We start from the raw sequence: 25,805 nt of genomic DNA, 5'->3' as shown, positions 1-25,805 counted from the left end.
GGGAATCTCTCATGTCGATAAACACAGTCTTTAAAAACCTACAGCAAAAAAGAAGCACAGCAGACAAGTCCACACTGAGTGAGAAAGAAGACAGCATGCACCTGCACGTGTGCCGTCCACCTGCACCAGTTCAGTTCAACAAGACAAGCGGGCGGGCCAGGGAGCTACAGCTGATTAAACAAAAGGGAATATCTGATGGGACAGGATGTGATGAGGTTCTATGCATGTGATATATGTTCAAGAAAATCAAGTGAAAAACACAAAACTAGTAAAATTAATTAAGCAAAGGAGCTAGATATATAATCAATGTAGAAAAATTACTCGCATTCAGTAATTAGTGATTTAGAGCAGTAATGTTTATATTAGAATATGTGATAAAGAAAAATACCCACCCCCAACAGCAACAATAATTATATGCAAATGTCTAAAAATATAAAATGTTATTGAGAAGTTTTAAGAACTGAATAAGTAGAGGGGAAATAGGAAGATTGTGTTGTGTGACAATGTCAATTCTGAAGATCCCTAAATACAACCTGAGTATAAATCATAAAATGAAATCTGATAAATGATTCTAGAATTCTAGAAGATGACACTAAAAAAAAATGAAGACTTGCCCAGCAAAATATCATAATAAGTATATCCTGAGGATAAAGTGGTTAAGTATAGTGCTGAATGATTGGTAGACAGTGAATTAGTAACACCAAATAGAGGGCCCAAATTAAGCTAGAAATTAATAAACTGCAGTTCAAATTAGGGGAGAAAGGGAGACATATTTAAACAAACATGTCAGGATAACAAACTAGATATTTGAAAAACAAGAAAAAAAACATAAAATCACAAGTCTACCTCATATCATATATAAAAATTCACTGCAACTATACTAAAAAGCTACCTCTAAAACAACACTATAAAGTAATACATAGAAGCTTTTCCTTGTAGTTTTTTTTTTTTTTTTTTTTTTTTTTTTGGTTTTTTGAGACAGGGTTTCTCTGTGTAGCTTTGCGCCTTTCCTGGAGCTCACTTGGTAGCCCAGGCTGGCCTCGAACTCACAGAGATCTGCCTGGCTCTGCCTCCCGAGTGCTGGGATTAAAGGCCCGGCTCCTTGTAGTTTTAAATTGGGATTATTGTCATTTTTCTTTCCAGTGCTGGATGTTTCATTTGCCAGGTTTATATTTTCCCTTCTGATAACAAAAACCGAATTTCTCTTATTGATATCTTTTCCTTTGTTATACGAAGTCTTCACAGAACTGTCCATCAAGGTTCTTCCCTTTCTCAGGCTATAAAGGTGGGATCAGGACATCAGTGAGACTCTTACCGGTCTTCAGACTTGAAGAGGATGATACAAGGAAGGAAGAGGGGTTATTTACTGCAAGAGACTTAAACAGGATCTGTTTCCCATCCTTTTCCAAAGTCAGAAGACCTAAATTTTTCCTTTATCTCAACAGGCGAACATTCCATGTTCTTCCAATAAACTCCGTGTTGAGGCTAGGATTAGTAAGTCTCATGACACAGAACCCTGGCAGAATTTGGCTGAGTATGGTACTTTTAAAAAAGAAAAGAACACACAACAAAAATTATAAAAGACACGGTAAAAAGATAAGCAACCATGAGAAAATACTAACACATAAAAAGTGTAAGGACAATATATTAAAAACTCCACGGATTGGGGATATAGCTCGTTGTAGTGCTTGCCTAACATGCACAAAGCCCTGGGTTTGATCCCTAGCACCACATAAACCAGGTGTGGTGATACATGACAACACTGGGAAGTAGAGGCAGAAGGATCAGAACTTCAAGATCATCCTTTACTGCATGAGACCCTGACTCAAAACAAACAAGACTCATGTAAACTAATAACCCAATAGAAATTTGGACAATGTATGTGTGCAGTTAATCAAGAGAGGAAGAAATATCGATGTGCATGTGAAAAACAGTTAACGTTCATTAACAAAAAGAAACCTAAGTTAAATATCCAGGAAGTAACTTTTTTTTCATGCAGGAGAATAAAAAAAATTTTATTTTTTATTTTTGTTTTTTGTTTTTTGTTTGTTCGTTTGTTTGTTTGTTTTCGAGACAGGGTTTCTCTGTGTAGCTTTGCGCCTTTCATGGAACTCACTCAGTAGCCCAGGCTGGCCTTAAACTCACAGAGATCCACATGCCTCTGCCTCCCGAGTACTGGGATTAGGGCTGGAGAGATGGCTCAGCTGTTAAAGGCTAGGCTCACAACCAAAAATAAAAAATATTTTAAAAAATATAAAGGATGGCCAGTTCCTAAATACTTAGTCAAACTTAATGATGTATTTGCAAAGGACATTTTGGTTTAGTAATTATCAACAACTTAAATTGGAATTTGCTTTTGGTATTTTTGTTTTTGAGAGTTTATATTATGGAAAAACATATGTTTAAAGGAATATAAATATAAATAGTACCTATAATAATAAACAGAAATAGTATAAATATTGAAAAGAGAAAAGATAAGTAAATTATTATATATTCCTAAGAAAAACACAGCCACAATAAAAAGCAAGGTAGATCTGTATGCAATAATGTGCAACAATTTCCAGTACATACAAGTAAGTGGTAAAGTCACAGAACACACTTAATATATTACTTTTAAATATCATCTATTAAGATACCAAGCTACAAACATAACAGAGAACTATTTATAATAAAGGTAAAGAAAGGCACAGTAAAGGATATAGAAAATATACAGCTGGCCTGGAACTCACAATGCTCCCGCCTCAGCCTCCTGATTGCTGGCAATACAGGCATGTATCACCAGGCCACCCAAATCTGTTTCCTTTCCAACTAAATAAGAGACAGAAAACATACTCCAACCTTTTGTCTTTGGATTCACTGTCAGTTTTATACTGGTCAAACTCGTGGCTAAGAGACTGCAGCTTTTCTTGAAGTCTCTTTTCTCGGTCTACACTTCCTTGATAAAATTTCATTTCTTTTTCCATTGCTTTCAGTTTTTCTTCCATAGCCTTAAATTCATGAAGAATTAGGTAGCTGACGCCACAGTATTTACAAACTGTTTCTTCAGGAGACATCTGGAAACAGAACATATATTTATTGGAATGTTAGGTTTTTAACTGTGAAAACTAAAGTTCAAACGAAGATGTTATGCAACCATGCTGGTGAGACAGAGTAAATACACAGTCAGCTATGCTGCTGGAATAGTCATTATGACACTGCCTACACCTGGATAAAACTTCTAAAATCAACACAAATCTTGGGAAGAGAAAAGATTTTTTTCAAAGAAATGATTTTGCTGTGGGATGATTTGTATGTCTGTGGAGCTTCTTGGGTTTGTGGTTACCAGCAGGTGTATAGAGGATTAGGAATGGCTGAGTGCAGGTGTTTGAATGTCTCACTTGCTGTGCTGGGGATGTTGTATTAAGTTGTTCTGATTGGTTAATAAATAAAACTGATCGGCGTGGCTAGCAATATAGCGGACTAACAGAGAGAAAAAAAAAAAAAAAAAAAGGAAGCAGAGAACACAGCGCTGCATGACATCAAGTATAGATGTATGAAATGACTAATTAAGCTATAAGCAAGTAGCAAGAAGTGCACGCATACAGTTGAAAGCAATATAAGTTCTGTGTAATTTGGTTGGGTGAGGGTGTGGCTGGGGGTGGCAGAGATTGTCTGACGTGGAGGCAGGAAAACTCCAGCTACATGATTTCTCTGTGGTATCAGTAAGAAATAGTTACTCTTGAAATATCTTTCACAAAACAAAACTAAAAATGCTAAAAATATCCATACAACTTTAGTTCTCAGATGAGTTTACTATACTGTCAGAAAAAAACCCATGGCATTTCACTGCCAACTACGCTATGGCCCTCTAGATCAGTGATTCTGAACCTGTGGGTCATGACCCCTTTGGGGTCAAATGACCCTTTCACAGGGGTTGCATATCAGATACCCTGCATATTAGATATTTATATAACTATTCATAACAGTAACAAAAATGAATGCTGTGGAATAATGCTTTTCTACATGGTGTTAAAAAATGCTGATTGGCTAGTAGCCAGGATAGGCAGGATAAGCAGACAAGGAGAATTCTAAAGAGAAAGGCTGAGTCAGGAGACGCCAGCCCACCATCCAGAGAGAAGCATGTATGGCACACAGGTAAAGCCACGGAACACGTGGCAACATATAAATTAACAGAAATGGGCTGAGTTTAAGTGTAAGAGCTAGTCAATGGTAGGCCTAAGCTAATGGCGGAACAGTTTTAATTAATATAAGCCTCTGTGTATTTACTTGGGTCTGAGGGCTGCAGACCAGGCAGGACATAGAAAAACTTTTAGCTACATTTGGCACTCACCGTGAGGCATTGAGCCATATAGACCTAAAAAAGTTTAAAGATTCTAAATACACAGAAACAGAGCCATACTGGGCTTCCTAGTCGCACAGTCTAATGAAACAACAGCACAAACTCATCTCCTGACAGCTGCCTGTGAGATGGAGTTGGCTGCCTGCCTCCATGAGCTAAGTGGCATGGCTACAGATTCTCGCCACAGTTCACAGAGGCATCACCAAGCTGCACAGTGTGGTGCATGATAGATTTAGCCTTTCCTAGTACAGACCAAAAAAAAAAAAAAAAAAGTTTCTGGGCTACATGCTGCTTTAATGGAGGCATAGACCCACTGATTCCGAGAGTTGGTGGTACACAAGGCTCCCAGAGCCAGAGCTGGTGGTAAATGTATCACCACCATGTTGGAAAGCTGAGGTGGAGAGAGCCAGCAGCCAAAGTTGCCATTTCAGTCCTAGTAATGCTGCAATTTAAAACAATAGATTCATAATAAGGCAGATTCAGATCAGATAAACCCTAAACAGTTTACATGTGTGTAAAAATGTACTTAGGCTTGGAAGAGAGAAGAAAATTAATATAGACAGCTGTATAATGAAATAGTTTTAAAAAATAAGTCTTTAAAGAAACAGTAAAGGTAGTATAATAAAATAAGCCATGTAAAGATGGATATTACACAGAGAATCTGGATTGTGTTGTCTTGATATTTTTAACTGCAGAAAGACATTTGACTGTAAAAGCTTCTAAATTAAGCCTAATACACACACACACACACACACACACACACATATATCTTGACTTCAAAATTTGGATTTAAGGATATGTTGCTTTGGAAAGGAGGCTCTGTTTCTGTTTCCACAGGAAGCAAGAGGCTATAGATTTGCTCCAGATTAAGATACATCAGGTTTGACCATCTAAGACCCCCTGAAAGGTCCCCGATCACACCATGGCCCAGATGATCCAACATCTAGAATGGTTTCAAGGCAACTGGCTCAGACAATGGAGCCTCACAGACTACTTCAGTCAGGACCTGACCATAATTCTTAATTTTCACAGGATCCCCGTTAGATTGCCAGCGCCCTTATCCAGCAGGAAGTAGTATGAGAAGCTATGCCCAAATTCCTAAAATATTGTTTATGAATGTTTATTTTTATTTAAAGCAGGTTGATTATAAATGCAATCTCTTTCTAAAAAATAAAAGGGGATAGTATAGATATGATAAAAGGGTAGATTAATGAACCTACTTTTAAAGAGCAACAACTTGTTTAAAACTGTTTTACATTGCTATGGATTTTAGTTTATTGATACAAATTTAGAGTTGATTTGGTTATTTTATATATATATATATATATATGTATGTATGTATGTATTTCTACTCTTGTTTAAGGTATTATGTTTATGTAATTCATTTAAGCTGTAATAGATAATTAAGAAATATAGATTTATAATAATCAAACTTATAGTCATGTTAGGTTTTCTAGGCATAAATAGACATATTTCAATTAGGTAGGTAATCTTCAAACACTTCAAAGACCTATAGAATATGGCATTTAAAATGTTTTAAAAACTTAGACTTTTCTGGACATCGAGACACATCTGTTCCTAGCAACACCCATTTACTTCAGAGAGAAAGATAGGCATTGAAGACACTCCATATGGAGTCCACCTTCTTCTTCTTGACAAAAATAGCCATTTGGGCAAGAAACTGTTCTTGCCTGGACTACCTGACAAAATATTGTATCAACTGGACATGCAGGACCCATATAAAGGTGACCACTGAACTTTGCAAGGCAAAATGGTCCTTCAGGTTTCTGCTTCACAGAAGAAACTGCCAGACACAGAGAAAAAAAAATGACTGAGAGACTAGACCTATGGAATGAATATGGATGCCCCAATGTTACAGAGGAACATTGGATGACTGTCCAGGCAGACAGCTGTCTCTGTCATTCTAGATTTTTAGAAGTTGCTTACAATGTTCTTCTTGTTTACTTAGGTAATATTGTATCCTTCTGAGGTCTTTGATGTAGTTGAAGACTAGATAGTTATAATTTTCCTTGGTTATGATAAAAGATAAATAAATTAGATATAAAACTTTAGACTCAAAAACATAGGATAGATAGAATATTTTCTTTAGTTTTGCCAAGTACAAATAGATCAGACATTATAAATGTAATTCTTGCTTGATAACCATTTGTTATATGTAATTTTACTGTTTTAAAGTTAAAACCTTCCGTTTTAATTAAACAGAAAAGGGGGAATACTGTGGAATAATGCTTTTGTACACTGGTTTAATAAAATGCTGATTGGCCAGTAGCCAGGCAGGAAGTATAGGTGGGATAAGCAGACAAGGAGAATTCTGGGAAGAGGAAGGAAGAGTCAGGAGATGCCAGCCCTCCATCCAGGGAGTAGCATGTAATGGCACACAGGTAAAGACACAGAACATGTGGCAACATATAAATTAACAGAAACGGTCTAAGTTTAAATGTAAGACCTAGTCAATGGTAGGCCTGAGCTAATGGCAGGGCAGATTTAATTAATGTAAGCCTCTGTGTATTTACTTAGGTGGAAGCAGCTGTGGACTGTAGCAGGAATCTTAAAAGTTCTTATTAATGAAATCAAACCTGAGGCGAGTTATTGGGGTTCATGTTGGTAGATCAGAGAGACAGAACAAGCCAAGCTATCTACTTGCGGTCTCAGCTGTCTTGTCTCCTCAGACTGGAGGCTCTGATATCATCGATGGTTCACTGAATTACTGCTCAAAGCTGAATGTTTAACCAGCAAAATCTTAACCAGCAAAAGCTTCTAGTTTTTGGTCTCACGCTTATATATTTTTTGCTTTCTAACACTCCTGATTAAAGCTGCTTTTGGATTAAATGTGTGTCACCATGCTTGTATTTCATTGCTTGAACTCAAGAGATCAGAGATTTCTATCTCTGAATCTAGATTAAAGTGTAGTCCATTTTCTAGCTTTGTATCTAGTGCTGTCTGTTTCTGACCCCAGATAAATTTATTAGAGTACACAATATTTTGGGGAACACAATACAACCACAGTGGACACAAAAAAACTTTTGGTTACAAAGTAGCAATAAGTTTATGGTTGGCATCACCACAACATGGAAGAATTGTACTAAAGGGTCACAGCATTGAAAAAGTTGAGAACCACTATTCTAGAAACCTGAGTTTTTCAGATCCTACTTTACTCATTTATAAAATTATGGCACTGAACCAAATGAACTCTACACTCTTACTCAGCTTCAGCATTTTAGGATTTCTATAGAATTTAACATTCTATCCAAAGCTCCAGTAGGAAAAGCATTTTGAACTTATTTTCTTCTTTGCTATACCAAATGAACTCTACATTCTTACTCAGCTTCAGCATTTTAGGATTTCTATAGAATTTAACATTCTATCCAAAGCTACAGTAGAAAAAGCATTTTGAACTTATTTTCTTCTTTGCTATACTCATTTTATAGAATAAAACTGAGACTCCTGAAGTTTCATAACCCGCTAAAAGGTAAGGATGTTAAAATTAAACCCAAGTCTTTTTAAGAACCGATACTTATGTATTTATGTACCATATTGTACTTATCTATTATGGGCATATGAGTTCTTGTGTTCTTCAGATAAAGTGTGTGTCTCTCTGGTCTATACAAGGGCAGTGAAAAAACAAGCCAGGAAAAAGACCCTTCTTTTTTGCTGTCTTAAGAAAAAATAATCCTTGGGTATCCTATGTTTGATTCACTTTCATAAAGGTAAGAGAGCTCCAGGGCACCAAAGTAAAATCAATTCTTAGATTGTTCAATAACAACTTAAAAAAACATGTCTTATCATGGCTTGGAATTCAGTAACTGGCCCAAAATGGTCTCCAACCCACCACCTTCTACTTTATTGTCTCCAATACTGGGATTATAGGCAACACACCATACCTGGTCAAAGTGTTTCTTCTTAATGCAACCTCCCTTGAGACAGTAGAAAGTATCCCTATAACTATGACACAGCACAGGGATGTAGAAGGTGTCCCTGTAACTATGACACAGCACAGGGATGTAGAAGGTGTCCCTGTATCTATGACAGAGCACAGGGATGTAGAAGGTGTCCCTGTAACTATGACACAGCACAGGGATGTAGAAGGTGTCCCTGTATCTATGAACACAGATGTAAAGTGTCCTGTAACTATGACACAGCACAGGGATGTAGAAGGTGTCCCTGTAACTATGACACAGCAGGGATGTAGAAGGTGTCCCTGTATCTATGACACAGCAGGGGATGTAGAAGGTGTCCCTGTAACTATGACACAGCACAGGGATGTAGAAGGTGTCCCTGTAACTATGACACAGCACAGGGATGTAGAAGGTGTCCCTGTAACTATGACACAGCACAGGGATGTAGAAGGTGTCCCTGTAACTATGACACAGCACAGGGATGTAGAAGGTGTCCCTGTAACTATGACACAGCACAGGGATGTAGAAGGTGTCCCTGTAACTATGACACAGCACAGGGATGTAGAAGGTGTCCCTGTAACTATGACACAGCACAGGGATGTAGAAGGTGTCCCTGTAACTATGACACAGCACAGACACAGCACAGGGATGTAGAAGGTGTCCCTGTAACTATGACACAGCACAGGGATGTAGAAGGTGTCCCTGTAACTATGACACAGCACAGGGATGTAGAAGGTGTCCCTGTAACTATGACACAGCACAGGGATGTAGAAGGTGTCCCTGTAACTATGACACAGCACAGGGATGTAGAAGGTGTCCCTTTAACTATGACACAGCACAGGGATGTAGAAGGTGTCCCTGTAACTATGACACAGCACAGGGATGTAGAAGGTGTCCCTGTAACTATGACACAGCACAGGGATGTAGAAGGTGTCCCTGTAACTATGATACAGCACAGGGATGTAGAAGGTGTCCCTGTAACTATGACACAGCACAGGGATGTAGAAGGTGTCCCTGTAACTATGACACAGCACAGGGATGTAGAAGGTGTCCCTGTAACTATGACACAGCACAGGGATGTAGAAGGTGTCCCTGTAACTATGACACAGCACAGGGATGTAGAAGGTGTCCCTGTATCTATCTATGTCACAGCAGGGATGTAGAAGGTGTCCCTGTATCTATGTTACAGCACATCTACCTATCCATTGCACAAGTGTCACTTGGAACAAACTAGTAACAAATGTTATAAAATAAAATAGCCTCACTTAACAATTTCAAATCAAACACCAGAATGCAATGTGTGAATGATTGTGTCAATCCCCCACCTCTGATACCAAATGTATAGATTTATAAAATAGGTTTGAAAGAAATCATAAATGACCTGGTTTAAGCTTTAGATGTGTTCTTTGGGTCTACTCTGACAGAGGCATATTGTTTAGTCTCTATGCTGACATCCCTAAGGATGATAAACTCCTTTCCAAAGCAGTCTATTCCATCTTCTGCCAATTTTGTCTCCCAGGAAATCCATGCAAAAATCCACAGTCTCTGCCACACACGGCTCATTCTAAGATCTAGACAGCTTGCTTCTTCTAACAGTTCAAGAAAGCAATCAGGAATGCGCCGTGTTTCCTCATCCTCAGATAACCACCTCCAGTTCCTTCCATTTTTTTCATAGATAACAAGCTTGCTTTTTTTTTGTTTGTTTGTTTGTTTGTTTGTTTTTTGTTTTTTTTGTTTTCGAGACAGGGTTTCTCTGTGTAGCTTTGCGCCTTTCCTGGAACTCGCTTTGTAGACCAGGCTGGCCTCGAACTCACAGAGATCCGCCTGCTTCTGCCTCCCGAGTGCTGGGATTAAAGGCGTGCGCCACCGCCGCCACCACCACCCGGCAATAACAAGCTTTCTAATCTCCATCTCATTCTAGTTTTCCCTGAACTTGTCCTGTGTGTTTCCCAACATGACATCTAGAACAGAATGGCTCAGTGTGGCAGATCTTAGAGAAGAGAACAAGGAAGGACTCAAGCATCTTACTGGCAACATTGCTAGCAATACTTTCTAAGAGAACCTGAGTCTGAATCACTCTTCATATTTCAGCAATTTTGTGTTATAGCAGACAGTGCAACTGACATCATGCTAATCAATGCCCCTGTTTAACTACATACATACTGTTCTGCTTAGCAATGTGACTGACTTTGTCTACACACCCACCCTCACCATCACTGATTGATAGCCCCAAATTACACTTTGGACATGGAAGACCCAACCTCTAGGCAGGAATAAGTGACCTTATGGAATAATATAAAAGGAAGTATTGAAGAGTTAGGCAGTTAGGTTTTCCTAGCAACTATAAGGGTGAAGCATCCTGTGTATGGTACATAATTAGCCATATTACTGGGCTGAAACACACAGAAATAAGCTGAGAACAAGACACTGTGACTCTAAAGAGAGAAAAAAAAAATAATGGGAAGAGTCTATGTCCTAGGCCTAATGGCCTTCCAGTTCCTCACCACAGTTCCTCTTGATAACTGAATGTCCTACTCACATTTTGGGATCTTTGTCCAGACTTTATATTCTTTTTTTCCCTTACTCCTTGAAGCCAATATTTCTAATCTCTTCTGTGAGCACTAGGCTTTCAGATACAAGTGCAGAACTACAAATGTTAATGTAAGTATGTATCTTACATCATCTACATTCAAATATATGCATATAAAACAGCATATGTCACACATGTGTGTATATATATACAGATTTATAGACACACACACACACACACTTAAGATATATGTTCGATATGTTTTGAGGCTGGAACTTCACACACCACATCACCTTAGTTGACACGAGTCCCACTGACTAAATACTGTTCCAATAGATCTCATTATGCAAGTATTAATTATCTCTGCAACTACCCTAAAGTTATTCATACCTCGTATATTCATACATAGTAAGACAAACTTTATCAGACAGCTTCATAAAGTTCATGTATTCTATGCCTATTATAGTTCTGAGAGCTAGTAACCACAGACACAAAAATAAGTGAGGGCTGGAGAGATGGCTCAGACCTTAAGGGTACTTGTTGCTCTGCCAAGGACCTGTGTTCAGTTCCCAGCATCTGAATGGTGGCTCACAACCAACTGTAACTCTAGTTCCAGGGGATCCAATGCCCCCTTCTCAACCTTCATGGGAATCAGGAACAAATGCAGTGCATATTTATATATGCAAGTAAGCCAGTCATATGCATACAATTTAAAAATCTAAAAAAAAAAAAAGAAAGAAAAGAAAAGAGAGAGAGAGAGGAAGGAAGGAAGAAAAAAGAAAGAAAGAAAGAAAGGAAGAAAGAAAGAAAGAAAGAAAGAAAGAAAGAAAGAAGAAGAAGAAGGAAGAAGGAAAGAAGAGAAGAGAAGAGAGAAGAAGAGAGAGAGAGAGAGAGAGAGAAAGAAAGAAAGAAAGAAAAAGAAATGGAAATGGGCAAGATAGCCCAACAGGTAAAGATGTTTACTGTCAAGCCTCACAAACTAAAGTCAATCCCTGGGATCCACATGATGGAAGGCAAGAACCAGCTCCTATGAGACATCTCTGCACATGTGTTGTGGCACATATAAATACACTTAAAATAAGTATAATAAAGAAAAAATTAAATGAAATAGCAAGGCTCATGTGCTACCTTAGTGAATGTAAAATTGGTCCAAGGGTTAGAGCCTTTACTCATGTACCCAGGTATGGTAGTGCAGGCCTTTAATCCCATCACTCAGGAGGCACAAGTGGTAGGTTTCCAATAGTTCAAGCCAGCCTGGTCTACATAATGAGTTCCCAGGTTAGCCAGGGCTATACACTATGACCCTGTCTCAAAAAAAAAAAAAAAAAAAAAAAAAAAAAAAAAAAAAAAAACTAACCCTGATAAGCCACACTTTAATAATGTACTCTTAAAGTCTTGTCTGGAATAAAATGAGGCTTACTTGTCAGTCAATAGCATTTCATTCATGGAACAGCATTTGCATATTATCCTCTCTAGCAGGTTTCAAGATAACAAGAGTGACTCTCCAATCCCATTCAAAATACTGTCAGTCCTTCAGAAGCTAAATTCATTGAGAACAGATGGGTACTTCCTAGAAGACCCTTTGCTCATCCTGAGTTTTGATTCATCTCATTAATTAGAAGATTCTATTGCTTACTCTAAGGCATTTTAACCCTAAATTTTGTCCTTTAGTCACAGTCTTTTTCCTCCTCCTGGAAAATGCCTTATTCTTATTCTAAAAAAAAATTCTTGATAGTTACAGTAGACTTGCAGCTGGATATATGAAACAAACCATATAAGCTTCACATTGTGAAAGGTATTAAAATAGATATATTCATCATAACAATCAAGGGATGAAAAGCTAAAATAAGTAAAGCAATGCATTTTAGAGGTTTTTCTAAATGTTCATCAAATTGTGATCTGGAAACAAAACAATAAAATAATAATAGGCCCAAAAGAATGGTCTCCAGATTTGGCCAAGCATAATATGGGGGCCCTAAATCATCTCTTAAATAAATATACAACCCACATAGATTTTCAGGGCTGTTCAATTATAAATAGTTTTCTACAGGCAAAACTGTGACAGAAAGGATATAACCATTTTCAAATTTTTAGTGTCTGATGGACTAATTGCTTGGGACATTTTCTGAAGCTTGAGATGTTATGAAATACTGTAATTATGGATCCAAATGAAGCAAGTAAAAGTTCTGTACTTGTTGTGAGTTGTAATTTGTGCTCACTTCTTCTAACTCAATGTTCTATCATCTCATTTCCAAAGTAACATAATAACATGTTGTCACTCCTGACAAAAGGGCCGTCATTAACAGGAAGTTCCTGCCTCTTCTGCCGGAGGCAGCATTAACAAGTAGAATATATTAAACAAACGCAGATCCACTTAAAAGATACATTAAAGCCAGATGGTGGTGGCCTTTAATCCCAGCATTCAGGAGGCAGAGGCAGGTGGATCTCCGTGAGTTCGAGGCCAGCCTGGTCTACACAGTGAGTTCCAGTACAGGCTCCAAAGCTACACAGAGAAACCCTGGCTTAAAAAATAAATAAATAAATAAATAAATAAATAAATAAATAAATAAATAAATATAAAAACAAACTTCATAAATGCAGTGTTTATGCTCTTAAAATTATAATTAATATAAAAATGATAACTTTTAAAAATTAAATTAGGCTTCTAACCTTTGTCAGCATTCCTGACCATACTTAACTACAAAAAGCATCTAACAGCCTTGTGCTGCCAGGTAAGGCACAAACCACACTCAAGGGCAGGTCCTATGCCCAGCAGTAGATGACCAACACAAAATGAACTCAAAGATATTTTTGGAGAGTATTTTGTCTCACATTGCTTGGTATGGGCATTTTTTGCCTTACTGATCTTTTGTTTATTATGGTTTCTAATTTTGTATTTTTTAATATTTATTTTTACTTTATATAAATCAGTGTTTTGCCTGCCAGTATGTCTGTATTCGGTAATCAGATCCCCTGGAACAGGAGTTACAGACAGCTGTGAGCTGTCATGTGGGTGCTGGGCATTGAACCCGGGTCCTCTGGAAGAGCAGCCATCAAAGCCTCAAAGCCCACTCCCACAGTGACACACTTATTCCAACAAGGTCATACCTCCTAATAGTGCCACTCCCTATGGGCCAAGCATTCAATAGGTATTCAATGGGGGCATACCTATTCAAACCACCACTGTCTGTAAATAAAAATCTTGACAACTTGAGCTTCAACAAAGTTAAACATCTTTGCTTTAAAAAAAAAAATCCAAACCTGTAAAAATTATTAAAAACACAAGCTACATATCAGGAGAAAATATTTTCAGACCATATACATGGTCAGTCGCCAAATTATATAAATAATTCTGAACTGGCCAGGCAGTGGTGGCTCATGCCTTTAATCGAGGTCAGCCTGGTCTACAGAGCTAGTTCCAGGGCAGCCAGGGCTACACAAAGAAACCTTGTCTCAAAAAACCAAAAGAAAAAAAAAATAGAATTCTGAAAACAACAATTTACAAACAATTAGAAGAACAACAAAGAACATGAAGAAACATTTGACCGAAAAGGACACACAGATACTGGTAATTTCTTTTTCTTTGCCATGATAAAATACTCTGAGAAAAGCAATTTATAGGAGGAGGAATTTACTCTGGCTCACAGTTCAACGGTACAATGTATTAAGGCAGGCGTGTTAAGGAGGCAGAAGCCTGAAGCTGCTGGTCACCATCAGAAAGCAGAGAATGTTGAACACATCCTGCTGGTCAGCTCTCCTTCTCTACACAGTTCAGGATCCCAGCAAGGGAATGGTGTCACCCACAGTGGGCAGGTCTTCCCACCTCAACCGTAATCAAGATAATGCCCTTCAAGCATGCTCAGAAGTCCACCTCCCATGTAATTCTACAATCTATTAAACTGACAGTTAACACTAACCAAATACCAAATAAGCATATTATTGGAGAAATTATTTTGGCCACTCCACGTAGTTAAAAGGATATTTATTTAATGGCGTAACTCACAAATTAAGTAATGGGTAGGTCGCAGGGTCTGGGGAAGGTGTAACGCAACCCAGCGGTGTTCTCCGGAACTCTGCACAGTCCACCTTCATCGTTCAGCGTCCTGGCACCGAGCGAGCGCACAGAGAGAGCGCTCGCCCATCCAGCTCTCGGGTCCCCAGGCGCCTCCCCTCGCCCCGCCTCGTAGGCGTGACAGTTGCCAGAGTCTCAATGGGGGTTGGAACTTCCAGATCCAAGCTGGAATGGCTACCCACTACAGCATATGATGTTCTCTATTACTAGATTTAAAAATATATATACAAATTAAATCTCCAGTGCGATCACTACACCTACTGACATTCCCAAATGCTGGTAAAGATTTGGAAAAGTAGATCACTCAGCTAAGTGGATACTGCAGGGAAGAATATAAAATTGTATATTCACTCTAAGAATCAATTTATCATCTCTTAAAAACTAAACCTACCGTAGGTCCTTGGGTATTTATATTACAAAATAAAAAACATATGTTCATGTAAATGCCTTGTATGTGTTAGCCAAAATCTGGAAACAATACATATACAGTTCAAAAGATGAATGATTAAATGAACTGGTGCATTCACAACATAGATTATATCCAGTACTAAAACTCAAGAAATTTGTTAGGTAGTGGTGGTGTACACTTTTAATCCCAGCACTAGGGATAGAATGTTTTAAAAATATTTTTACTAATGAATTACTTTTGGATCACAGCATTAAGTAAATAGTGTTTCCATAAATTACACAGTTTTCATCATAAGGTGTCAAAACTACAAGAGTTTTAAACCACACATACACCACCACCACCACCACCTTCCAAGATTCTAGATCTAACATTCCTAAGACCACTTTCTTTTATTCTCTGCTTTAACTCAATATAAAATCTGAACCTAGCCACAGTGGTCCAAAATGACCTGAAAAATTAAGTTTATTTTCTCTGGCAATGACAACCTGTGCTTGGAAATATAAAACTGTTATTCTGAATAAATTTCAAAGTCCCGGAGTACTCAAATGACTTGGCTGAAACAGAACAGAGTGAGCTGTTAGTGCTGGGGAGAGGGCTGTTATCCGGAAAGAACAGCGTGCTCCCCAGCCCCTGCACTGCCACTTCTGCTCTGCAGAATAAACAAGGCTGATGATTTCTTTACTGTGTGTCCAGCGGTAATAGAGATCTCCTGAAGCTAAAACCTTGTAATGTCTTCATTCCGTCATCATTTTAAAAACAAGGGATTAGCTTTCTCTGTGTGGACTGACTTTCCACTACTTCACTGCTTTTGACTTACCCACAACCCCTAGCAAAAAAAGCAAAAGAAATTTGTTTATTTTTCTAACGAGAGGACATGATAAGTCCATAAAGTGAGTTGACACTCACAAGAGGAGGAGATACACAATTATTGCTTTGCTGGTCCCTCAGTTCTGTTTTCCATGTGAACTGTAAGAGTAAAAGAATGCTGCATTCGACTGGCAGAACACTGGCTGAAGCTTCCAGCAACACTGCTGGTTATCTGAGGTCAGAGACAGGTAGGAAGCTGCTCAGCCCAGAGAAAGAACAGACTCAGAGATGGTGCTAAATGCACACAGAAGGAATTGTAGAGTCCAGCAGAAGACAAATGGGACACATATGCCCCATGGGCCTCCTGTACATTTTCTGTCACTTAAGGAGATGGAAGTCTGAGAAGTGCTCTGTGCTCAGCTGGAAACTGTGATAAAAAGAACCAGGAAATGAAAGTCAAAGATTATCTTCCTTCTTCCCTAAGATTCCCTGAGGAGATGAGACCAACAAAAGGAGACTTAATCTTTGCCTCTAAGCAGGCAAGAGACTCCAACTTGAGCTTATTAGCATCATCATTCTTCTCCACTCTTTCCTTTGATGGCCATCTCTCTTACCTCCTTTTTATTTCCTCCAAGTGTCCTTTCTCTGGTACTGCTCATTTGCTATTAATGGTGCAGTGAAGACAGCCATCTTCACATTCTAATGCACTGAACACCCATTATCATATCACACAGCCAAAGTACAGAGAGAAAGAAGAAAGGCTCTCTCGCCTCTCCTCTCTGATTTCTGCACTAGCCCTCCTTGCCTATACACCGAAAAAGAAAATAAAGAAAACACAGCAGGGCTTCTTTAGGAAGAAGAACCAGACTATAAAGTAACACAAAAAAAGTAAGAGACAAGAAAGAATGAAAGAAGAAAAAAAGGCTTTGAAAGACATCTCTGTCACTGTACACTGATTCATCCACCTCAAGTCTTTTTTCCTCAAGGAAAAAAAAAAAATGGAGCACATTTTCTAAGCCATTATGAAAAAAAGTCCCTTTTTCTCCATCATAAAAATGAATCAATTCTAATTTGAATTATTACTATTATCAATACAAATTATACATGATAATTATCCTTAAGTGAAGTGCTTATGAACACAAGTGGTTCAGATTTTAGATTTTTCTCAGACTTTGGGTTGTATATATATAAAATGAGATTTCTGAACTAAGACTCAAGTCTAAATACAATATCCATTTATGTTTTACACCTGTGTTAAATGCCTAGCCTAAGTGTGATCCTATACAACATCTTAGTAAGTGCATGCATGAAACAGAAATTCACAATGTAAAATTTACATTTGTAGATAATATAAGCACTTGAAAATTTCCAGCTTTTGAAGCATTTTGCATTTCTTATCAGGGATGTCCAATCTGAATATTCATATATTTAACATGATTCTCTATAGAATAACATATGCAAGTGGGCAACACAGAATACTGCCTGATGATTAGGTAATTAAATAAATATGGACAATGCAGATAACACATGGGTGAAAAGTTTCCGAAAAGAAAAGCTTATTTTTGAAGACCTTCTAAGTTTGGGGGGTGTCCATACACATTTTGGTTGCTTTATCTGGTTCTGGTCAAACCACCAGAAGAGCACATGACACTAATGGGTATAAAAGTGTTTTTTTACTTAAATGTATCTAACTTAGGTCTGAAAAGAAGCACAAAGCTATACTTTACCTTCTACACACGGGGCAGGACAAGGCTCCAGCTAGTAGACTTGTCCCTGGTGTAGACAGCTGAGCCTCTCTGGCTGTCCCTACTTCTCTGCATTGCCAGCACAGTCCTGCCATCCTTACCTCTCACCATCTCAACATGACAAAAGCACTCCCCAGCTCTAAGTCTATAGAAAACTCAGCTCTCAGGAACCAACCCTCGGTCCATGTCTTTGACACAAAACTCCACCTCTGACGACCTCCGGTACCCAGGGATTGCGGTCTTCAACTCTCCACTCTCACATGGACAACTTGCAGGAGTCAGTTCTCTTTCCATCACGGGTCCCAGGGGTCCAAATGAGATCATCAAGTCAGGCAGCAGATACCTATACCAGCTGAACCACCTCTGGCCTCCTGGGCACTGTCTTATATGAAACTGAAATCATACCACTGTCTGGTAGATATTTAATGTTTCTTCATTTTCTTTCCAACAAGTGATTAGGATCTGAAATATGTGTTTTTGCTTTTAGTGGGTTTTTTTATGATTTTTTTTCATCTCTCTCCCACACTTAAGCTATTTCACAAAAGGAAACAGTTCAAGTGAGAGGAAGACCTTGAATTTGTTCAAACCCATGGAAGAACTATTTTTGAGGTATCAGCATAGTCAAGCTTCCTATGTACTTAGCATTTAACAGTTAACTACAAAGGTAAAGAGAACTGCATGCAGTGATTTAAAGGATCTCTTCTGGTAACTACACTTCCTTTAAAATTTCCATAAATCTGGATGGTGGGCAGCAAGAACAGCACCAAGTCAAATCGATGCTGTGATTGATGGTAACAGGCTGTCCACAGCAGCCGGAACAGTGGCAAAAGCCCATCTGAATCTGAGCATGGTTTTCAATGGAGAGTGATAAATTACTAGTTAATGAAGAGCTGGCTGTAAGGCTGGGGTACAGCTCTATTACAGACATGCTTGAGACATTTATTTCCTAGCAGGATTAAGGGGAGTAGAGAGCTGATGCTAGACTTGCTAGGGAAACTGTATCAATAGGAACAGCTAAGGTATAAGGTTGTAACTCACAATTCATGTTAATAATTTTTGAAGAGGTGATTTTTAATTATTATATTAACAATATATGGATTGTAAAACTAAATATAGAAGAAATGCCTTTGCCTGAGAACAGATGTAAAGTAATAGGAAGGGTAGCATAAAAAACAAGAATTGCTTGTTAACTAGACTAAACGAATTATGAATATGAAATTAAAGCTTTAAGACAGCTCAGCAAATAAAGATACTCATTGCCAAGCTTGACAACCTGAGTTAGACTGCCGAGACCCACACGATAGAAGAGAACCAACTCCCATAAGTCATCCTCTGACCTTTGCATGCTGTGGCACATGCTGGAGCGTTTGCGCGCGCGCACACACACACGCACACTTTTTTTAAATATGAAATTGAAACAAAAGGGGGAATTTACCTTTCCTCGGGATGTTATACAGGCGCTATTATTAAAGTACTATTAGAATCACTACCAGTACTAGTACTAAGTTCTTACTTAAAAACTTACGTTTTCTTATAAATAAGCAAAGATATGGGGGATGTGGTGATTTGATTCTCTAGATGCAGTTGTCAGGCTTTCCCTTGCTGCCCCGGCTGCCTTGAGTTAAAAAGACTGTCGGTCGGTTAGCCAGCTGGACTACTCTAGGCCAGCATCTGCCATTTTGCACACTTCTGAGAGGTCCTGAACAAATGGCACAATGATCACAGATGCCTGCTCTGGCTCCTGAAGATGCAGCCATAGCCAGAAGTGTTTCAAACCATTTGTACCAGGGTTTCTGCTACTGCAGGCCTAAGTAAACTCTAGATGACCTAGGCCAGAGACAGGGAGCATTTTCCATGGTGGCCTAGCAAAGTGTCTGTTACAGACAGGCACAAAGGGGACATTGTCTTGTGTGGTGTCAAGACAAAACCGTTTGCGTGGGAGGTTGGCTGTGGTTCCAGCAAACACCTTTTCTCTGGCTACATAAACTGGCTGTGTGCTCACTCAGGGAGCTGTGTTTCCTCCCTCAGTTTGCCACACTGGGCTCAAGAAACGGCTTCTTCCCAGTGGTGTCCTCTCATCCACATTCGGTGGCACAGGCTGAGCTGGTAACAAGAACAGAGACAGTGGAACGGATCAGCGGCAGCAGTCATGGCTGAGCAGCCAGGACACTGAGTCACAGAAGCAGCAGAGCAGCCAGCTGCTCAACAGCTGGAGTAAAGCAGAGATGGAGGGTCAACAGTCCAGGCTGTAAAAGCAGCAGAGTGGCAGTTGCAAAGGAGGTGGAGCCACTGAACTGTGCATGTGACCACAACGGTAGCAAAGGAACATTAGTAACTGCCCCAGACAGACAGTGGCAACTCAGACAACGGCCATAGCAACAAGAGGCCACTGAACAAGCCAAGCCAGGGCAAGAACAAGAGGAAGCATGGGAGGACACACAGCACAGAGAATTGCAGGCCCTGGTCACTAGAAGACTTTCAGAAAGTGTAAGGCCTTTAAGGCCAGGAGTCTTCAGGTAGTCCCAGGCCTAGGAGCTTAAACAGTGGTCACCATCAAGAACTTAAGAATCTCAGCTTCCTAGGCCTACATGAGAGTGAAATACTTGTAAAGCTAAGGGTCTTGGTACTCTAAGCTCGCACAGGAACTCTAACACTTCCAAAGCTAAGGCTCCTGCTACTCAAGGCCTGCCCGAGAGTTGAATACTGCAGAGAGCTACCCACTTTTGTTCCTGCCTGCCTGCTACCAACACTCAAAACTGCTAAGAGATAAACCCTGGGCAGCTTCCCCTTGCCTCACCACAATTCCATCTGCACAGAGCAAAGGACAAAACCGACTGGTAAGAGATTAAAATCGTATCTAAACACCAGTGTGGCGGTGCTCACCTTTAACCCCAGCACTCAGGAGGCAGATCACCGCCAGTTTCAGGCCTGCATGGTCTATATAGTGAGTTCCAACCAAGTCTACAATTAGATTCTGTCCAAAACAGAATCAAATGGCAGCTGGTACATAGTGAATGGTGAGAACTGATGTACGTGAAAATGCATTATGCAAAAAAAAAAAATCACAAAAAGTTACAAACGTGAACATTAATCATCGGCTCTGTCAGAGTTTTCTAAATTCACTCTCCTACACTTTAGAATGACCTAACCACTAAAACACTCCTAATGTTAAACTCTTATAATGCAAGATCATACCTTTTGGATTTCTTCAGGTAATGCATGCACAGGAATGTGACGATTCATAATTCTCCCAATGTACTGAGAAAGCACTGCAGAAAAACAGTCTAAAAACATTGATGGCAATAGTCAGAATTCATACATTGACAGGAAAATTCAAATGATGTAAAAATTCTTAGTATCTGGGGACAAACCGGCAATAAGTACTTTGACAGATGTTTGTTTTATCGAGTCCATGTTAGAAGGTACAATTTAAGTTTTTGTGGTTAGTCCTTAAGCCACATGGGGAGCTATAAAAATTATTGACATATAGCTTTTCTATTTTTCAGAAAGTTATATACTAACAATAAAATAATAGTGGTTTATTAATTATTTGTTTTGCAACAGAGTAACTAAGACTTTAAGTAGACTTATTTCAGTATTCTAAAATAACATTTTTCTGAAAAGATATAGAAAGAAATGTGCCAACAAGGCTTTTTGAAGCTATGAAGCACAAAAAACACTTAGAGTTACTAAGTTGGAATACATAGACACTGAACAGAAGAGCCACCAAAGCATCAAAGACCACATGCCAACTGCAGCCAGGATGGATAGCTATGCAAATTTACCTAGATTTTACTTTTAACAGATTTTCATTTTCTAACAACAATTCAGTATAAAACTCTTTTTATTACTTTCATGAAACCACAGGCAACAGAGACATTTTCTTCCTTCAAATTTTTCCCAAATTGGACTAAGACTACCCCATCCAATTTTACCAGTGAAAGATAAATCTATCCATGGAAAGGGTAAAGAGGACGGGGAGATGGCTTATTGAGTAAAGCCCTGGCCACACAAGTGTGACTCCAGCACCCACAAATACAGGGCTGGTATGGAAGTCCACCTGAAGTCCCAGACTTGGGAGGCAGAGACAGGGTTCCTAGAAGCAAACAGGGTAGCTAGACTTGTTGAACTAACCAGTTCAGCATTCAGATGAGAGACCCTGTAAGGTGGAGAGTGATGAAGACACTTGGCATCAACCTCTGGCCTGCACACATACATAAACATGCATACACAGGTGTGCCCATGAACATGAATACATACCTGCATACTAAACACACACACAACACACACACACACACACACACACACACACACGAGTGGAAGATGCCAAGGCCAGCATGGTGGTATGGAGTGGTGCAGCAGATTCAAATGATAGAGACACAGATTCCCCAGCAGAAAAGAAGGTCTAAAGTGCTGTGGGATGGTCTTTCTGTACACTGTGAATATGTGTTGCTACTATTGGTTAATAAAGAAGCTACTCTGGCCTATGGCAAGACAGGTTATAGCCAGACGGGGAAATCCAAGCAATGATACAGGGACAAGAAGGTGAAGTCAGGGGAGACCCCGAGTGCCGCAAGGGGAACAAGATGTAATGAAATACAGGTAAAGCCACAAGACATGTGGTGATATACAGTTTAATTCAAGGTGTCAGAGCTAGCTAGCAAGAAACCTGAGCCATAAACCAAATAGTTTGTAATTAACATTAAGCCTCTGAATGATTGTTTTAAAAGCAGCTGCGGAACCGCAGGACAGAGAAATGTGTCCGGCTACACTAAAGCCCATGACTGATACACAGAGGTAATGCTAAGAGTCAAGAAAGGAATATTGACCTATCTTTTAGGTGGGGATGGAAAGTTAGCAAAAGCTTCCTAAGGTTGTTTGTGTTAGGTCAGGGCAAGAGACTGAAGACAAAAATAATACTGGTGTTATTATTGCAAACTGCTCAACCATTGGTGGGAGAGAGATTCCTCAACTCTGTGTTAGCCCACATATCCCTCATTTCAGTAAGCTGCTGTTTAAAACAGACAACTCATGAGTTGTCTTCCCACATATAACACAAGACAATGTGTATATTTGGCAATGTGAACTGAGGTCAACCATGAGAGTTAAGTTAATTACGTCGAACTGGGTCCAAGCGACCAAGTACATAATCTGATGTTTGGCATACTGTCACAGTCACATGGCAAGAAACCAGGCTGCTCATTATCGTCAGTTAAGCCACCATTAGTTAATGGAAAGGATAATATCTTCAGCTCCACTAGGAATATTTTCCCCTAAAATTACCAACGAAATTTCCTTGTAAAGTACCATCCACCAAAGTATTAGCGAGCATGGGTCTAAATAACAGTATAAATTCAAGGTACCAGTGGAACGTATTTTATTTAGTGCCTTCACTGTGACTCTACCCCAACCTATTACTATGCCACCAGAAGTGGCAGCCTTCAGACTAAGAAAGGAAAATTAAAAATAGCACCCTGGTAAATTAGAGGGCCCTCCAAAACACAGGGTTGGGGGAGAATCAGAATGAAGTGTTGAACTTGACTTTGATGCACATCGCAGAAAAGATGGTAACAAGATTAGGGATCCCATTCTTTTCATACAGCTGAGATACATGCATTGCCTTCCTCCCAAGGGCATCACAAATTCGTCCTCATATAACAAGGTCTTTAACACTGTTTGCTATCCATTATTGTAAAACCCATGTAAACCGGGGCCACAGTCTGTGGGAACTAGTTGCTTTTCTGCTAAGCAGTGAGTGCAGATGGTTACAAGTAGGAAGGCAGACACCTAAATTCCCCAGATGACGACAGAGACACTACTTTCTTCAATGTTTATTTTTTGTTATGCCTATATTTTAAGGAAAAGCCCACTGGGTCTTTATAAAGATTTGAATACCCAAAAAAGAACAGAGGAAGAATTCACAGATAATTCAGGGTTTTTTTGGGAGGGAGGGGGGTGTTTGCTTTTTGGCAAGAGAAGACTTGGAATTTTTAATTTGCCCATCCATTATTTTGCCTGTTTTACCAAACAAGTTCCCTTTGGTCTTTCCCATTATACATGTGTAAACTGCCCTGGGCAAAGAACAGTGGTACGTGGTTGCACCTACGTGGGGGTCACGAGAAAGACGTGTGTTTTCAAATGCAGAAACGTCCCTGGTGGTTCATTTCCGATTCTTACACCAATGTCACGCCCGGTCATTAACTCGAGTTCTGTTTCCAGGCCCTTCCTCAAGTACCATTCCGGGGACGTGAATCACATGAGGGCAGGTCAGGGGCAGGAGAGCGAGCGGGAGGTCACGTCCCGAGACTGGAAACAAACCGCCTGACCGCGCTTGCCCAGGCCTGGCCCAGAGGCGGCTGCCCTGTCTTCCCGCCTCCCCGCCCCCACCGCCCCCGTCTCCCCACCCCCGTCCTCCCGTCGCCCCCGCCATCCCGCCGTCCCGCGCCGCTAGCCTCCGCGCCGGAACTGAGGAACTGAGGAAGACTGTGACCCTCACCTAGCCGGGACTCCGAAGGACGTGAAATGGCTTCCCCGGTCTCCCGGGCGACCGCGCTGCACGTTGGCCTGACGTCAGGGCGCGGTGACGTCACTGCCCACGCCGTCGCCGACGCGGAAGCAGAGCATTGCATCACTAGGTGCTCAGAGGCGGAAGCGGGACGCAGGGGGCGGGGGTCGGGGGAGAGAGCGGATTTACGCACAGTTCTGTGACGGGCAGGGATGAAATGGGGCTCTGGAACTCGCGGGGACAGCGGGCAGCCGAGGCTGATGAGGGGGCGGGCGGTGCGGGAAGTGGGGGGCCATGTGGCGTACAGCAGGGGCAATCATGGCTCTCAAGTGGAGGGAAAAGATGCTTATAGATGGCAGGATATGCCGGGAAGCACGTTCTCAGCCATTGCTGGGAAAAGCTTGCATAGAATTTCATTCTGGTCCAAAAGTCAAGATAAAGGGCTTAGTTCATGAGGATATTAAGACGCGCTACTCCACACTCATTATGGAAGGCCTCTGGTTTTCACACACTGCTGACTGGCCTTTAGTCCTACATTCATTCATAAAGCAAGTATTAATGACCTACTACGCGACAAGCAAGCAGATGGTGACTAACCCAGGCCATTAGTATGATAAGTACCTTCTTCGTAGTCCACATGTCTCTTTTTCAGGATTATCTGAGGTCCAAAGTACTGATCCAACAGGAACTATAGAAAACACGGTTTTCTAGTAGAAAAGATATTACTATTAAAGGATAGTTTACATGAATATCAATAAAATGGCACAAAAGGGAAAGAAGACCAGGAAATGTGAAATAGTACCAAAACTATTCAAGCTGCTGGTCGGTAGCTATCTAGTATCAAAATGACAGCATGAAAGTAGTGAACACTTCCCTAAGTCATGAAAAGGATACTACCCAACACAGAAACCAGCAACAGTTACTATGGAGTAGCTAGTATTATGTACTGTATTTTATTGACTGTATACTATAGGGCTAAAACAGAAGGCTTCCACCAGCATCAGCACATACATGAGTTACATGTTGCACAAAATGTTCCCATGATTTTCATATCACTGGGTGATAGGAATTTTCTGTTTCTTGTAATATTCAAGAACTGTTGAATGTTATAACCACTGTACTGGTCTGTCATTGACCAAAATATTATTATAGGGCACATCACTACAGATTTGGCAATGATATTCTTTACTGAGCACTTAGTATCTAAAAAAAGGCAACCCTCTGAAAAATGGGGTGAAATCCTGTGGAAAGGTTATAATTCACGTTCATCTATGCTTACTCCTCTACACATCACCTTGCGTTCATTTTCCTTGCAACTATGAATGCCCCTCAAATCTTCAGTGTCCAGTATAGTAAGTAGCCTTAGATGATATGAAATAAATTTAGAAATCCCATTGCTGATTAACTAGCCACACTTCAAGTACTGAATTGTCACGTGTGGCACCCATACAGAAAGTTTTCATCATTATAGAAAATTTAAT

General features: G+C 39.9%; 1 protein-coding gene across 3 annotated transcripts in view; it reads right to left on the bottom strand.

Moving 5' to 3' along the window:
• Lekr1 (leucine, glutamate and lysine rich 1) overlaps positions 1 to 24,392 on the bottom strand; it is a 186,615-nt gene extending 162,223 nt beyond the window's left edge. The window contains exons 1-3 of one of the 3 annotated variants that reach the window (XM_028888675.2): positions 24,316 to 24,386; positions 21,015 to 21,103; positions 2,839 to 3,053 (exon numbers count right to left, since the gene is read on the bottom strand). In XM_028888675.2, the coding sequence (XP_028744508.1) occupies positions 2,839 to 3,053; positions 21,015 to 21,062 (263 nt within the window). In that variant the 5' untranslated portion in view covers positions 21,063 to 21,103; positions 24,316 to 24,386. Of the gene's footprint in view, positions 1 to 2,838; positions 3,054 to 21,014; positions 21,104 to 24,315 lie in introns of all 3 variants that reach the window. The other 2 variants (XM_037206641.1, XM_028888676.2) reach the window with 2 other exon arrangements.
• Between the last annotated feature and the right edge of the window lie 1,413 nt (positions 24,393 to 25,805).

The sequence above is a fragment of the Peromyscus leucopus genome, chromosome 6, assembly GCF_004664715.2.
Source record: "Peromyscus leucopus breed LL Stock chromosome 6, UCI_PerLeu_2.1, whole genome shotgun sequence".
NCBI classification, from domain to species: Eukaryota; Metazoa; Chordata; class Mammalia; order Rodentia; family Cricetidae; genus Peromyscus; species Peromyscus leucopus.
The sequence above is the reverse complement of the archived record's forward strand: the minus strand, read 5'-3'. Positions and strand labels throughout refer to the sequence as shown.